This window comes from Salvelinus fontinalis, chromosome 5, assembly GCF_029448725.1.
Source record: "Salvelinus fontinalis isolate EN_2023a chromosome 5, ASM2944872v1, whole genome shotgun sequence".
Classification (NCBI taxonomy): Eukaryota; Metazoa; Chordata; class Actinopteri; order Salmoniformes; family Salmonidae; genus Salvelinus; species Salvelinus fontinalis.
In genome coordinates, this window is record NC_074669.1 from 3,229,061 (window position 1) to 3,246,046 (window position 16,986).

At 43.5% G+C, this 16,986-nt stretch overlaps 1 protein-coding gene across 1 annotated transcript in view; it reads left to right on the forward strand.

The window, feature by feature from the left end:
* The first annotated feature begins 192 nt into the window (after positions 1 to 192).
* LOC129854824 (dual oxidase 2-like) overlaps positions 193 to 16,986 on the forward strand; it is a 30,753-nt gene continuing 13,959 nt past the window's right edge. The window contains exons 1-20 of the mRNA XM_055921965.1: positions 193 to 406; positions 685 to 810; positions 969 to 1,052; positions 1,194 to 1,358; positions 1,792 to 1,979; positions 2,886 to 3,087; positions 4,157 to 4,323; positions 4,606 to 4,669; positions 5,541 to 5,637; positions 6,644 to 6,734; positions 7,855 to 7,957; positions 8,802 to 8,974; positions 9,273 to 9,448; positions 10,773 to 10,891; positions 11,443 to 11,583; positions 13,192 to 13,302; positions 14,185 to 14,387; positions 14,675 to 14,860; positions 16,322 to 16,547; positions 16,821 to 16,914. Coding sequence (XP_055777940.1) covers positions 744 to 810; positions 969 to 1,052; positions 1,194 to 1,358; positions 1,792 to 1,979; positions 2,886 to 3,087; positions 4,157 to 4,323; positions 4,606 to 4,669; positions 5,541 to 5,637; positions 6,644 to 6,734; positions 7,855 to 7,957; positions 8,802 to 8,974; positions 9,273 to 9,448; positions 10,773 to 10,891; positions 11,443 to 11,583; positions 13,192 to 13,302; positions 14,185 to 14,387; positions 14,675 to 14,860; positions 16,322 to 16,547; positions 16,821 to 16,914 — 2,657 coding nt within the window. The 5' untranslated portion in view covers positions 193 to 406; positions 685 to 743. The remainder of the gene's footprint in view (positions 407 to 684; positions 811 to 968; positions 1,053 to 1,193; positions 1,359 to 1,791; positions 1,980 to 2,885; positions 3,088 to 4,156; positions 4,324 to 4,605; positions 4,670 to 5,540; positions 5,638 to 6,643; positions 6,735 to 7,854; positions 7,958 to 8,801; positions 8,975 to 9,272; positions 9,449 to 10,772; positions 10,892 to 11,442; positions 11,584 to 13,191; positions 13,303 to 14,184; positions 14,388 to 14,674; positions 14,861 to 16,321; positions 16,548 to 16,820; positions 16,915 to 16,986) is intronic.

The following is a 16,986-nucleotide window of genomic DNA, read 5'->3' on the forward strand; positions in this document are numbered from 1 at the left end:
GTGTGCGACATTAAAATAATGCATAATATATATGCTTAAAAATAATACTCACCTTTAAGTGTATAAAAGTGACTAGAGCAGATCAAGACAGTAGCAGAAGGATGAGAAGAACGAATGTAACGCACGAAGGCGACAACTTATCTTTTATAGTCTATCCCCACTTCTTTTGTTTATCTTTAAGGATGCATTTATTGGTATTCCTTAGAATAAGGGGTGTGTTACTGTAACTGGTGATGACCAGTCCATCAAGGAAACGCATGTGTCAGTCATTTGTAAGAACTTGGGTCATCGACACTGCAGACTATCCTTCCCTGTAGCAATAGGCTATATTGTATGGCTATCAACTACATTTTTTAAATAGTTCTGATTCTTCAGTGCGCATGACATTTCATCCACAACAATTAGGGTAAGTAACAAACTTATCTATCTATTCAAAATAGGCTTTTTTCTTTAGAGCAAATCAACCAATTGTCCTCTTCTTGTTTAATTAAAGGATTCTTTATCGCTTCCGACCAACACACCTTCTTCTCTACGTTAGAGTGACTATTTATTTTTATGAAGCACTGATACCCACATTGATTTTTTAAACACATTACCAAACAAAACTAAAATGTGAGGTAAAGATTATTTTATGTGAAGATTTAGCCCAATGTTTTCCTACCTTACCTGGTCTTTCCACACAAGTGCTCCTCGACTAGACACTTGACTGGCTAAGAGTGCATGCAGTTACATCTCTCGCGTCAATGGATTTGCGTAAACCGATCTGGAGTATCTTGACAGTGCTGGCAGTGCTTGCCCTTATCGTTGAACGTAAGTAGCCTTGTACCTAGTTACTTTAAATTATTCGGTTAAAACCCACGGAAAATATCTCATCTTGATAAATAAGTTTGATTTAAAAAAAGAAAGAAAAAAAGTCCTCAATTTAAGTACCACACTGAAAGTGTCTATCTATAAATTCACCTGTTTAGATGCTCAGTCTAAAGTCACCTGGGAAGTCCAACGATATGACGGCTGGTATAACAATTTAGCCTATCACAGTCGAGGAGCTGTTGGTAAGTTTCTAATAAAATCTGACAATATAACTGACAATATAAACTATGTGAAATGTAAATATTTAAAGATATAGGATGCGATTATAGAAAGCCATAAGTTGCACTGTTGCTAGGTGATAATGGAAGTGTGTGCTGGTGCAGGTTCCCCCCTGGTGCGACTGCTGCCCGCGCGTTACTCTGACGGGGTGCTCCAGCCTCTGCAGGAACCACAGCTCCCCAACCCGCGCAAACTCAGCGATGTGATGGCCAGGGGCCACTCGGGCCTGCCCTCCGCACACAACCAGACCGTACTCTCTGTGTTCTTCGGTAAGTCAATGTTTATTGTTCACTATGGCATGATGACATTCAGGAGGTATTGTTTAAACAAAAAATTGCATTATGAAATGAACCTAAATAATTGAGGTGAGGTTGCCATAGTCACCTCGGTTATAATAATGCATAGTAAGATGATTCTAACACATTTTAAATATGTATGACCCCCTTTGAGATGATATAATAATGTCTTATTACCATTTTATAATGATCCAGACTAAATAACAGCCTCGTTATAAAATACAAGTTATACAGCATTATAGCTGCAGCAGGCTTTAAGTCAAATGTTATATACAGTATATTTCTCCATTGCCTGTTCAGGGTACCATGTCATGTTTGAGATCCATATAACTTGTTATAAGCACGTATGACCCTTTATGTGTCTTATAAATCTCACAGTGTTTCTCTGTCTCCTCTGTCTGTGAAGGGTACCATGTAATGTTTGAGATACTGGACTCCCGTCCTCCCGGCTGTCCCCCTGAGTTCATGTACATCCCCGTCCCAGAGGGAGACCCAGTCTTCGACCCCCACCGTACCGGCCGTGTCCTACTGCCCTTCCAGAGGGGGCCCTGGGAAAAACACTCCAGCCAGAGCCCCAATAATCCCCGCACACAGGTAATAACCCCCGCACACAGGTAATAACCCCCACACACAGGTAATAACCCCCGCACACAGGTAATAACCCTCACACACGGGTAATAACCCTCACACACGGGTAATAATTATTGTAGATAGGTAATAACAGGTACTATAACAGACAGGTACTATAACAGACAGGTACTATAACAGACAGACAGGTACTATAACAGAGGTACTATGACAGACAGGTACTATAACAGACAGGAACTATAACAGACAGACAGGTACTATAACAGACAGACAGATACTATAACAGACAGGTACTATAACAGACAGGTACTATAACAGACAGACAGGTACTATAACAGACAGGTACTATAACAGACAGGTACTATAACAGACAGGTACTATAACAGACAGACAGGTACTATAACAGACAGGTACTATAACAGACAGGTACTATAACAGACAGGTACTGGTCATACTTTAGTGATTACATGGTCAGTCTGTTGGACATCTGTCGGGCATAATAATCAAGTAATACATCCAAAATTACATCAATTTTTCATAACACCTGTAGGTGAACCTGGTGACTGTATGGCTATGTCATGTTAAGTCATGTCATGTTCCATAAAGGTGATCCTGGTGAAGTGTGGCTATGTCATGTTATGTCATGTTATGTAGGTGAACCCGGTGACTGTGTGGCTATGTTATGTTATTAGGTGAACCTGGTGACAGCGTGGCTATGTCATGTTATGTCATGTTATGTAGGTGAACCTGGTGACAGTGTGGCTATGTCATGTCATGTCATGTTAGGTAGGTGAATCACCTACCTGCGTGGCTATGTTATGTTATGTAGGTGAACCTGGTGACAGTGTGGCTATGTCATGTTATGTAGGTGAACCTGGTGATAGCGTCGCTATGTCATGTCATGTTACGTAGGTGAACCTGGTGACAGCATGGCTGGACGGCAGCTCTATCTACGGCCCATCTAGTTCCTGGTCTGACGCCCTGAGGAGTTTCTCTGGAGGTCTCCTAGCCTCGGGGGAGCAGTTGGACATGCCCAAGAGGAGCGGGAGCACTAGCCTCATGTGGAGCGCTGCTGATCCCTCCACTGGTCAGCATGGACCTGAGGGGCTCTATGGTGAGTAGATGCTTGTTGTCTTCTTCTGCTTTTTCTTCTGCTTCTTCTTCTTCTTCATCATCTTCTTCATCTTCTTCTTGTTCTTCTTTTTCATCTTCTTGATTACCCAAAACTCAGTAATGTAATCTGATTACTTTTACTTTCGGATTACATTCCCCTTAAGAGGTATTAGAATAAGACAAAAAAAAAGGATCCATGAAACACATTTGGTGTGTCGTCATAGAGGTCTCTTAACTTGTGGTCAGACTCGCTCAGGTGGAACAAATTTAAACGTGCACCTTTTTTCAATGCTTATCTGAATGTCATTGAGAAAACAGAAAGGTGTCATAATGTATTTTTCTTTTTAAATTAACCAACAATCTTTTCTGAATTTAAAAGAAATCTAAGAAGTAATCATGTGTGGGTTTTTTCATGATATTTTGGCTGGTAATGTAACTGATTAAAGTTTATTTAATTTAACGTAATCAGATAACATGTAGCTGATTACATCATGTAAACAGTTACTCCACAATCCAGGGAAGTCCGTGACAATGGACTTGCACAGTAAAACTTACATAATGCCAGTTGATCTGGTTAGACACTTCACTAATGACAAAAAAAAATGCAATAAGGAAATACAAAAGAAGATTTGAACTGTTAATGGATATAAATATATTGACACAAGAAATAGATATGATAAAGCTGTGTAAAACTTCCTGCTCCTGATCCGGAGGGTGTGACTCCATGACACTCATGCCTTGGCACAGCTAAAGAATAGGAACCATTAAGTAATAACTTATAAAGATATCAACGCCTTTAAGGAGGTCAGAGAGAAAAAGATATCGGCACCTGTAAAGAATTACTGAAAATACTTTATTCTCAGGACAGTTATCACTGCTTATAAACATTTATATACCAGGGTTGGGTTTCGTTTCTACTCAGTCAATTACTGGATTTTCAGTTTACTTCCTGAATTGACTGATTTCAAATGGAGATGACCCCAACCCTGTCATACAGTCGATACTGCAGTCCAACGGCCAAACACGCAGCCAGAGTAAACCCTTTCTGTTTCTTCGTTTCCACCCTCCAGAGTTGGGTAACGCCTGGGGCAACGAGAATGTGTTCACCATGGCCGAGGGGATCGTGTGGTTTCGCTACCACAATTACATCGCCTCCCAGCTACGTGAGAAACACTCGTCGTGGTCTGACGAAGACCTGTTTCAAAACGCCAGGAAGACCGTGGTCGCCACGTTCCAGGTACTAGGAAAAGTCTGCTGTAATCCAACCAACACACAGCTGGTCATTTAGTGATTATTTACAGTAATATAGCATGTCACATGACCAGGAAAAAGTGTTGCTAGTTGCATCAATGCCAGGTGGTCGTGAGTTTCTGGATTAAATGATATTAGTTAAGAGTGTCTGTGTGACTGCGTCACCTCTTATTCCTTCTGGTTTATCAACAATGTAATTATCCTGTGTATTGACAAACACTTGACAAGTAAAATTCATTATATTGTAAAACATTTTTTTTTTTTACAGAATATTGCCTTCTACGAATGGCTGCCTGGATTCCTGGGGGAGAAGACCATGCTTCCATACCAGGGTAAGAGAGGGAGGGAGGGAGGGAGGGAGGGAGGGAGGGAGGGAGGGAGGGAGAGAGAGAGAGAGAGAGAGAGAGAGAGAGAGAGAGAGAGAGAGAGAGAGAGAGAGAGAGAGAGAGAGAGAGAGAGATAGAGAGAGAGAGAGAGAGAGAGAGAGAGGGAGGGAGGGAGGGAGAGAGAGAGAGGGAGGGAGGGAGGGAGGGAGGGAGGGAGGGAGGGAGGGAGGGAGGGAGGGAGGGAAAGAGAGAGGGAGAGAGAAAGTGACTGTGTGTGTGTGGGGGGGGCAAGCTGATCACAAGACAGACGTGGTGAGTTGTTACCTCTAGTGGTATTGTCTAAATTTGTGCTGTGTCAGAAAGGAAACACTCAGAGACAGATGCTCCACACACACACACACACGCGGGCGCACGCACGCACACAGGGGTCAGCGACCAGAAGAAGAAAGTCACATTATGTTATTTTTGTTTCTCTTAATAAATCATATGGAGGTTTAAAATGAACCTTAATTTAACTAGGCAAGGCAGTTATGAACAAATTTATATTTACAATGACAGCCTGCCGGGGAACAGTGGGTTAACTGCCTTGTTCAGGTGCAGAAAGACAGATTTTTACCTTGTCAGCTCAGGGATTCGATCCAGCTACCTTTCGGTTACTGGCCCAACGCTCTAACCACTAGGTTACCTGCCGCCACTTAGCAGTAGTCCTTTCCCTGTAATCTTTCACAATGTTAAAAAATGCTTCCTCTACAGTGGGCAGACACATACATGCTGTACCTATGACAATGGTTTTGGAGACTCCATCTCTTCTATTTTAGAGCAGTTTTACAATATTACATCCCGTGTCATTGTTCTCTGTCTGTCTTGTCTCCTGCAGGCTACCAGAAGTTTGTGGATCCAGGGATCTCACCTGAGTTCCAGGCTGCTGCCATCCGCTTTGCCTCCACGATGGCCCCACCTGGTGTCTATATGAGGTACTGACGACTAGCCTCCACTGTCTGGAGCAGGCCCCTCTCCTACCCTGTTCATGGAGAACTCCTGTAAATTTTCACTTTGACCCTGTTCCTGGAGAGATACCCTCCTGTAGGTTTACACTCCTACCCTGTTCCTGGAGAGCTACCCTCCTGTAGATTTTCACTTTGACCCTGTTCCTGGAGAGATACCCTCCTGTTGGTTTTAACTCCAACCCTGTTCCTGGAGAGATACCCTCCTGTAGATTTTCACTTTGACCCTGTTCCTGGAGAGATACTCCCAAGATACCCTCAGGTCCATGCTGACCAGGAGGGTATCTCTCCAGAGACAGGGTTGGAGCGAAAACCTACAGGAGGGTATCTCTCCAGAGACAGGGTTGGAGCGAAAACCTACAGGAGGGTGTCTCTGTAGGAACAGGGTAGAGTTGAAAACCTACAGGACGGTATCTCTGTAGGAACATGGTAGACTTGAAAACCTACAGGAGGGTATCTCTGTAGGAACATGGTAGAGTTGAAAACCTACAGGACGGTATCTCTATAGCAACAGGGTAGAGTTGAAAACCTACAGGAGGGTATCTCTGTAGGAACATGGTAGAGTTGAAAACCTACAGGACGGTATCTTTGTAGGAACAGGGTAGAGTTGAAAACCTACAGGACGGTATCTTTGTAGGAACATGGTAGACTTGAAAACCTACAGGAGGGTATCTCTATAGCAACAGGGTAGGAGTGTAAACCTACAAGACGGTTGAGCTATCAGGCGATCATGCTGCATTCAACAGGCTATTAAAACACTTGTATTGTATGGTTCCACCAGGCTACCCCTTCAATTCAACACTGTACACTATTGCTAGCAGAGTAAATATCTCTATAAGGCTCTGTTGGGGCCATTTTGATGTTATTTACTAAAAAAACATGGTCCCAAATGCAGTGTTTGTGTCAGCATTCATATTTCAACAGCTGCATGTAATTTGTGTCATCATTAATTTTTCATACATTCTTTTGGCTACAGAAACAGAACTTGCCACTTTCAGAAGGTTGTCAACATCGATGGGAGCACGTCATCAGCCATTCGCATGTGTAACAGCTTCTGGAACCGTCAGGTAAAAATATGCCATGTAGCCTCCATGTAGACTGGTCTCAGATCTGTATATAGCCTCCATGTAGACTGGTCTCAGATCCGTATAGCCTCCATGTAGACTGGTCTCAGATCTGTGTATAGCCTCCATGTAGACTGGTCTCAGATCTGTATATAGCCTCCATGTAGACTGGTCTCAGATCCGTATAGCCTCCATGTAGACTGGTCTCAGATCTGTGTATAGCCTCCATGTAGACTGGTCTCAGATCTGTATATAGCCTCCATGTAGACTGGTCTCAGATCTGTATATAGCCTCCATGTAGACTGGTCTCAGATCTGTGTATAGCCTCCATGTAGACTGGTCTCAGATCCGTATAGCCTCCATGTAGACTGGTCTCAGATCTGTGTATAGCCTCCATGTAGACTGGTCTCAGATCTGTGTATAGCCTCCATGTAGACTGGTCTCAGATCTGTGTATAGCCTCCATGTAGACTGGTCTCAGATCCGTATAGACTCCATGTAGACTGGTCTCAGATCTGTATATAGCCTCCATGTAGACTGGCCTCAGATCCGTATAGCCTCCATGTAGACTGGTCTCAGATCTGTGTATAGCCTCCATGTAGACTGGCCTCAGATCCGTATAGCCTCCATGTAGACTGGTCTCAGATCTGTGTATAGCCTCCATGTAGACTGGCCTCAGATCCGTATAGCCTCCATGTAGACTGGTCTCAGATCTGTGTATAGCCTCCATGTAGACTGGTCTCAGATCCGTATAGCCTCCATGTAGACTGGTCTCAGATCCGTATAGCCTCCATGTAGACTGGTCTCAGATCTGTGTATAGCCTCCATGTAGACTGGTCTCAGATCTGTGTATAGCCTCCATGTAGACTGGCCTCAGATCTGTATAGCCTCCATGTAGACTGGTCTCAGATCTGTGTATAGCCTCCATGTAGACTGGTCTCAGATCCGTATAGACTCCATGTAGACTGGTCTCAGATCTGTGTATAGCCTCCATGTAGACTGGTCTCAGATCCGTATAGCCAACAGCCATAGGAGGTGGCAAGATAGCACCTTTCATTGAGACATTTCTATTAGAGAAACTGAATGTCATGTTTCAAACAAACCTCTCTGATTGTCTGTTGTAGAACCCCAACCTGAAGTCAGGCCAGGACATAGACCATCTGATTATGGGCATGGCTTCTCAGATCGCGGAGAGAGAGGACAACATGGTTGTGGAGGACTTAAGAGGTAAATTTCCATCACCACATCATCATCATCATCATATATTTTCAGATTTCTTTGTGTCTACTGATCATAAGGCAGAGACCTCCCACTTCAGCTTTAGATGGTCAGGGGAGGGATGGCTGTGCTTTATGTAGGCCTTCAAACATGAAGAGGACAGGTAGTTGCTTATGACAAGTCTTATAATGCATTACAGCCACATAATGATGCATAACAACCACATCATAATGCATAACAACCACATCATAATGCATAACAACTACATCCTAATGCATAACAACTACATCCTAATGCATAACAACTACATCTTAATGCATAACAACCACATTATAATGTATTACAACCACATAATGATGCATAACAACCACATCATAATGCATAACAACCACATCGTAATGCATAACAACCACATCATAATGCATTACAACCACATTATAATGCATTACAACCACATCATAATGCATAACAACCACATCATAATGCATAACAACCACATCATAATGCATTACAGCCACATCATAATGCATAACAACCACATCATAATGCATAACAACCACATCGTGATGCATAACAACTACATCATAATGCATAACAACCACATCATAATGCATAACAACTACATCATAATGCATAACAACCACGTCATAATACATAACAACCACATCATAATGCATAACAACCACATCATAATGCATAACAACCACATCATAATGCATTATAACTACATCATAATGCATAACAACCACATCATAATGGACTATACCTGTTGACTTTAAGAAAGGTGTGTTTTCAATACAACAATAATACATGATTGAAATTTTACTGATAGTGTTTTTTTCTCCCCCACCAGATTACATGTACGGTCCTCTGCGTTTCTCACGGTCAGACCTGGTTGCTCTGACGGTGCAGAGAGGCCGGGACTTTGGCCTGCCCAGCTATAACCAGGTCAGAGAGGGGCTGGGCCTGGCCCCTGTGAGGAGGTGGGGAGACGTAAACCCTCAGCTCAACACCACCAACCCACAGGTATGTTCAGAACGGCTTACGTACTGCTTATAAATGCTTTATGTACGGGATGTGAATGTGTTATTAAATCCTTATGTACTACTGACCATTTAGATTTTAATTGCCAATGATCATGATAGTGTATGTGGTTGTTTTACATCGGCATAAGTCACACAAAATGACTCAAATATAAATGTGACCAGGCCGGGAGAGTTGAGGCAGAGAGAGGGGACTCAAACCACTGGCCAAATATCCTATAATAGAGTGAATAACCTACCACACCCTCTCAATTCCGTCTCTACCTGTTCTGTATCTCTAGTTATTCAGGGACCTATCAGACCTGTATGACGGGGATATCTCTAAACTGGAGCTGTTTCCTGGTGGTCTCCTGGAGTCTGTGGACGGTCCTGGTCAGGTCTTCTCCTCTATCATACTGGATCAGTTTGACCGCATCAGGAACGGGGACCGCTTCTGGTTCGAGAACACACAAAATGGGTAGGAAGGAATGAAAAATATGTAAATATGTAATGTAAAATATACACATCATACATACATTCATTAATCGTATGAAACTGTTACTATCATTTGAACCTCGATTTATTTCCTGGCTTTCTCACGTTCGTTCATTTTGATAAGGAGGTCAGCTCCCACTCAGCACGTGCCAAAGCTCTTCTCTGTCCTGGCACCTCGATGGTGGAACCAGCTCCCACTCAGCCCATGCCAAAGCTCTTCTCTGTCCTGGCACCTCGATGGTGGAACCAGCTCCCACTCAGCCCATGCCAAAGCTCTTCTCTGTCCTGGCACCTCGATGGTGGAACCAGCTCCCACTCAGCCCATGCCAAAGCTCTTCTCTGTCCTGGCACCTCGATGGTGGAACCAGCTCCCACTCAGCCCATGCCAAAGCTCTTCTCTGTCCTGGCACCTCGATGGTGGAACCAGCTCCCACTCAGCCCATGCCAAAGCTCTTCTCTGTACTGGCACCTCGATGGTGGAACCAGCTCCCACTCAGCCCATTCCAAAGCTCTTCTCTGTCCTGGCACCTCGATGGTGGAACCAGCTCCCACTCAGCCCATGCCAAAGCTCTTCTCTGTCCTGGCACCCCGATGGTTGAACCAGCTCCCACTCAGCCCATGCCAAAGCTCTTCTCTGTCCTGGCACCCCGATGGTGGAACCAGCTCCCACTCAGCCCATGCCAAAGCTCTTCTCTGTCCTGGCACCTCGATGGTGGAACCAGCTCCCACTCAGCCCATGCCAAAGCTCTTCTCTGTCCTGGCACCTCGATGGTGGAACCAGCTCCCACTCAGCCCATGCCAAAGCTCTTCTCTGTCCTGGCACCCCAATGGTGGAACCAGATCCCACTCAGCCCATGACAAAGCTCTTCTCTGTCCTGGCACCCATCATCAGCTTTGAACTGAGGAAACAAGACTTTTGTCAGTTTTGATCAGCTTTGAACTGAGGAAACACAAAACTACTGTCATTTAGGATCAGCTGTGACCTGAGGAAACACAAAACTACTGTCATTTAGGATCAGCTGTGAATTGAGGAAACACAAAACTACTGGCATTTAGGATCAGCTGTGACCTGAGGAAACACACGACTTCTGTCATTTAGGATCAGCTGTGAATTGAGGAAACACAAAACTACTGGCATTTAGGATCAGCTGTGACCTGAGGAAACACAAAACTACTGTCATTTATGATCAGCTTTGAACTGAGGAAACACAAAACTACTGTCATTTATGATCAGCTTTGATTCACCGTTTGGGTGATACAATCATAACATTTCCAGTCAATCTGACCTCTCCTGTTTGTTCCTCTAGTCTGTTCACAGCTGAGGAGCTGCAGGCCCTTCGGAACACAACCTTTCATGACGTCATTACAGCAGTCACCAGTGCAGAGGCTGAGGACGTACAGAGGAAAGTCTTCTTCTGGAGGGATGGTAAAAGCTAATTTCCTTCCTAAAGTTTCTGTGGTTGGCCAATAAATTATAGTGTTCTCTGCAACTCAAACAATAAAGATAACAATTTTAGTAATATAGTCTTAGTAAGATAGTAATCTATGACAGTATTCACTGTAAGTCATAAATGTTGACTGTACGTGCTGCTGGAACGGTAACTAGTTTCTCTGTCTACGTGCCTCCCTGTCTGTTTGCCTGTCTGTCACGCTGTTTGTTTACCTGCCTGCCTACCTGTTTCCCTGCCCGTCTCTCTGGCTGCCTGTCTGTCTGCCTGCCTACCTGTCTCCCTGCCTGCCTGTCTGTCTGCCTGCCTACCTGTCTCCCTGCCTGTCTGTCTGCCTGTCTGTCTGTCTGCCTGCCTCCCTGTCTGCCTACCTGTTTCCCTGCCTGCCTGTCTGTCTGTCTGCCTGCCTCCCTGTCTGCCTCCCTGTCTGCCTCCCTGTTTCCCTGTCTGTCTGTCTGTCTGTCTGTCTGTCTGTCTGTCTCCCTACCTGTCTGGCTGCCTGCCTGTCTTGCCTGTCTGTCTGTTACAGGTGACCCTTGCCCCCAGCCTTCTCAGGTCACGACCTCTGAGCTCCACCCCTGCACCAACGCCACCAAGCTCAACTACTTTGACGACGGAAGCAAAGCTGGCTTTGGCATCTCAGTCATCTGCCTGTTCCTCTTTCCTGTTGGTCAGTAGCTGACGTTAACCAATCAGAATCCACAAGCAAAAGGCCTTGATTTTATAATTAATAATTAGATTATTCAAATAAGTAATACAAATCCCCAAACTTCTTTTTGTTTTGTTTTATAGCACTTTATAATGCACCAGGGCTAATTTTGTTAGCATTTAAACAAAATGTATTAAGGAAACACTATCCCTTATGTCTAGCTAATGGTGCAGAACAGTGATTCCAATGTTTTTTCAGAATATTGACAACATAAATCGATCTCAAGGGGATTAGCCATCAGTGACGCAGTTGACAACAGATACTCAATACAGACATATTTTTTTTGTCTCTAAAAAATACAAGTAATATACAAACATTTGTAAAATATAGAAAATGATTCATTTGAAAATCCCCAATAAAAATAACCATTCTATCAGACAACATTCTGACAGAGTTGGTGTTTTACATAGTTGGCGGGGGAAAAAATGAAAAATGTTTCTTCTTCATTCAAGTGGTATACACAGTAGCAATGTAGTTTTGTCTCAGTTGCTTTCTGACTCTAAAACGGAATTAAATTGTAACATATTTAAAACAGTATTCATATTCTATCTTAATCTATCAGGCAGGTGGAGTTAACAGTTTATGGTGGTGACCAGGGTGATTCCAATATTGTTTTAAATCGATCAAAAATAGAGAACTGCTCTTGTTGCACTCCATGTAATGAGGACGTGAATAAGGGGTCCTTATGTCATAGCTGGCCCTGCTCATTCCTGATTGATTTAGGATTTCTGACAAATCTGACGGACTAAACCAAATCTCCGGACACATTTTTTAGGAATCAACATTTTTTGAGAAATATTCTTTAAAGTCACAGAGGACTATTGCAAGAAACTAAACACGCTATTTTCTCAGTTAATATCCATTTTTGCCAGTTAAAAAAACAACATGTAAACACTTTTCTTTTGGAAACTTTGAAATTGGTATCCATTGCTCCAGACAAGGGCATTTCCAGGCTGTCACGCCCTGACCATAGAGAGCTTTTTATTCTCTATGTTGGTTAGGTCGGGGTGTGACTAGGGTGGGTCATCTAGGTGATTATGTTTCTATGTTGGCCTGGTATGGTTCCCAATCAGAGGCAGCTGTTTGTCATTGTCTCTGACCGGGGATCATATTTAGGCAGCCATTTCCCCTTTGTGCTTTGTGGGATCTTGACTATGTATAGTTGCCTGTGAGCACTATAGCAGCGGCACATTTCGCGATTTATTGTTTTGTTTTTGCTGTGTGAGTTTCACCTAGTAATAAAAAGACGCTGCGCTTTGGTCCAGTTACTATGACGAGCGTGACACACGCATAGAGCTGACATGGAAATGAATCATATTCAAAGTATTGAGAAAATTCCCAAAACAATAAAAAAAAAAAGAACTCCTAAATGTACATTTTAAGACAAATAATCACCTAGCCATTGTGATTGCTACAGTATAATTGTTCTGTTGATTGTGGTACCCTCATAGTGAGCTTCTTCATGGCTCTTGCGGAGGCCTACTTAGAGAGACATAGCATATCATCAACCCTATTATAAGAGTTACCAGTGATTCTCTGATGACTACTGTCCATGTGTTCCCCTGCCAGTGAGCTTCCTCATGGCTCTTGTGGTGGCCCACTTCAGAAAATCCAAGTTTAAGAAGTTCCAGAAGAGAGGGGCTGACGACACAACAGAGGAACCTGCTGCTGGAATCACAGGTGTGTGTGTATACAGTATATGCATGTACATGGTCTGTGTTATGACAGAATCGTCACTCTCTATGTAGAACGGGTGTGTATTATGTTAGAACGGGTGTGCTTTTCTCTTTTCACCCTACTGGGCCGAGCCAAGCTGAGCTGGACTGAGCTGGCCTGGTTACGCATCCACCATAGCTGCTGCTAGAACAATGCTGGGAAGGACAATGTCAACAGAACATATCAGAGCCATCAGAATATCGTTTGGATAGTGTGAAAATTATAATATGTCTGATGTCCATCTCTCACCCCCTTCTGTCTCTCTCTCCTCCCCCCCCTTCTCTCTCATCTCTCATCTCTTCCCACTTCTCTCTCTCTCTCTCTCTTATCTCATCTCTCACCCCCTTCTCTCTCTCATCTCTCATCTTTCACCCACTTCCCTCTCTCATCTCTTCCCACTTCTCTCTCTCATCTCTCATCTTTCACCTCCTTCTCTCTCTCATCTTTCACCTCCTTCTCTCTCTCATCTTTCACCTCCTTCTCTCTCTCATCTTTCACCTCCTTCTCTCTCTCATCTCTCATCTTTCACCTCCTTCTCTCTCATCTTTCACCTCCTTCTCTCTCTCATCTTTCACCTCCTTCTCTCTCTCATCTCTCACCCCTTCTCTCTCACTCTCATCTCTCATCTCTTCCCACGTCTCTCTCTCTGTGTCTCTATAACTCTCTCTCTCTCTCTCTCTCTCTCTCTCTCTCTCTCTCTCTCTCTCTCTGTGTCTCTCTCTCTGTGTCTCTGTGTCTCTCTCTCTGTGTCTCTCTCTCTGTGTCTCTCTCTCTCTCTCTGTGTCTCTCTCTCTGTGTCTCTCTCTCTCTCTCTCTCTCCTCTCTCTCTCCTCTCCTCTCCTCTAGCATGTGAGTGGCAGGGCCCTAAGAAGCCCCTATTTCCAGTCAGTCTGTTGATCGATGATAGGAGGAAACTCCAGGTGTTTGACCAGTCTGGACCCGCTCTACGGTCACTCAGCCTGGGTGCCCAGACCCACCTGGATGTCCTGCTGTCCAGTAACAATTACCGCAGGGCTCTGCTGATGAAAGTACCCAAAGAGTTTGACCTGGTGAGTAGATGGGGGTGTGTATGATTGTGCGTGTGTTTGTTTACTCGTGTTTACTGATTTGTTTTCTTGTGTGTACTGATTTGTTTTCTTGTGCATACTGATTTGTTTACTCTTGTTTACTGATTTGTTTACACTTGTTTACTGATTTGTTTACCTTTATTTACTCATTTGTTTACTCTTGTGTTTCATGTGCCTCTCCTTTGTTCGTCTTCACTGTTAGATGTTTCCATGCCAATCCCTGTGTGTGTGTGTGACTGTGATCTCTGTTTGTTGGGGTCTGTCCCCAGGTGCTGTACTTTGAGGACGAGGGCCAGCGTGGAGAGTTTGTCCGGCACCTTCGCTCTGAGGTGACAGACTGTGGACAGGTGCTGGTTGTGAGGGACATGACAGAGAAGGAGCTACTGAGAGAGGCAGTGACCAGAGACCAGAGAGCTCAGATAGTAGAGAACTTCATCAGGAGTGCCTTTGCCAAGGTACTGGAATATATGGTGATTTAGGAGACGCTTTAGTGTAATATGGTGATTTAGGAGACGTTTACTGTAATATGGGGATTTAGGAGACATTTGCTGTAATATGGAGATTTAGGAGACGTTTACTGTAATATGATGATTTAGGAGACGTTTACTGTAAAATGGTGATTTAGGAAATGTTTACTGTAAAATGGTGATTTAGGAAACGTTTACTGTAATATGGTGATTTAGGAGACGTTTACTGAAAAATGGTGATTTAGGAAATGTTTACTGTAATATGGTGATTTAGGAGACGTTTACTGTAATATGGGGATTTAGGAGACGTTTACTGTAATATGGTGATTTAGGAGACGTTTACTGTAATATGGTGATTTAGCAGACATTTACTGTAATATGTGGATTTAGAAGACGTTTACTGTAATATGGTGATTTAGGAGACGTTTACTGTAATATGGGGATTTAGGAGACGTTTACTGTAATATGGTGATTTAGCAGACATTTACTGTAATATGGGGATTTAGGAGACGTTTACTGTAATATGGGACTTAGGAGACGTTTACTGTAATATGTTGATTTAGCAGACATTTACTGTAATATGGAGATTTAGGAGACGTTTACTGTAAAATGGAGATTTAGGAAATGTTTACTGTAATTTAGAGACGCTTTTATCCAATGTCACATTGGGTTAGATCCACAACCCTGGTACACAGTATGGACAGTGACAGTTTGCGTGGCCCATGCAGGAATTGAACCCACAACCCTAGTATTGTTAACACCATTTTTTGTTTTATTTAACTAGGCAAGTCAGTTAAGAACAAATTCTTATTTACAATGACGGCCTAGAAATAGTGGGTTAACTGACTTGTTCAGGGGCCGAGCGACAGATTTTTAGCTTGTCAGCTCGGGGATTTGATCTAGCAACCTTTCAGTAACTAGCTAACACTAGACACAGATGAAGACCTTGCTAGCCAGTAACTAGGTAACACCAGGCACAGATGAAGACCTAGCTAGCCAGTAACTAACTAACACCAGACACAGATGAAGACCTAGCTAGCCAGTAACTAACTAACACCAGACACAGATGAAGACCTAGCTAGCCAGTAACTAGCAAACACCAGACACAGACGCTCTAACCACTAGGCTACCGGCCACCCCTCTAACCTACTGAGCCATTCAACGTGACCACCATTAACAATCACAATGGCACCATGCTGACATGTGCAATGTAATCCATTGCAGTTACTAGTTACCTGTCCAAAATTGACATCAGTACCTTTAGGATTACCCAAATTTAGGATCATAATCTGATTACTTTCAGTGAGCGGATCATGGTGGTAAACGCCAATGCCATCCTCCTGTCTTTCATGTTGACGAAACGGTCTATCACTCATATGTATTGGCTCAATGGGACAACCCGGTTAAATAAAGGTTAAAAATATATATACATCCATCCCCACCCTATAGGTCCTGGAGATAGAGAATTGTGATGCCAGGGAGATGAGTGGTGCGTCCTGCAGGAAGACCCGCGAAGCCCTGGAGACTGAGCTGACAGGAACTGAATTTGCCGAGGCTCTGGCACTCAAACCGGACTCTCTCTTTGTTGACTCCATGTTTACGCTGGCCGACAAGGACGGAAACGGATACCTCTCCTTCCAGGAGTTCCTTGATGTCATCGTCATTTTCATGAAAGGTGAGTCCAGGGTAGGTTTCCATTTCAATTCTAGTCAATTCAGAAAGTAAACCAAATTCCAATTCCACATTTGACTCATTGAAAAGCATTGAAGATAATTGGATATTCAGTGTACTTCCTGAATTGACTGGAATTGAAGTGGAATTGATCCCAACCCTGGAGTCCGGGGGTCGTGTTTATGAGGCAACAAACAGAAGACAACTGACTGAAACAGGAATTGTCCAATAAGAAACACAGATTTTGTACTGATATTCCACTGTGTTGTTTGTCTAGGTTCTCCCGAGGAAAAGTCTAAACTGATGTTTTCGATGCACGACATCGATGGAGACGGTTTCTTATCGAAAGAGGATTTTTCCAGGCTGCTCAGGTTAGCACTGTTATCAATTCACTTAAAAGGTCCCGAACAGTCATTCTGATTCCCATGTAAAATATCACTCAT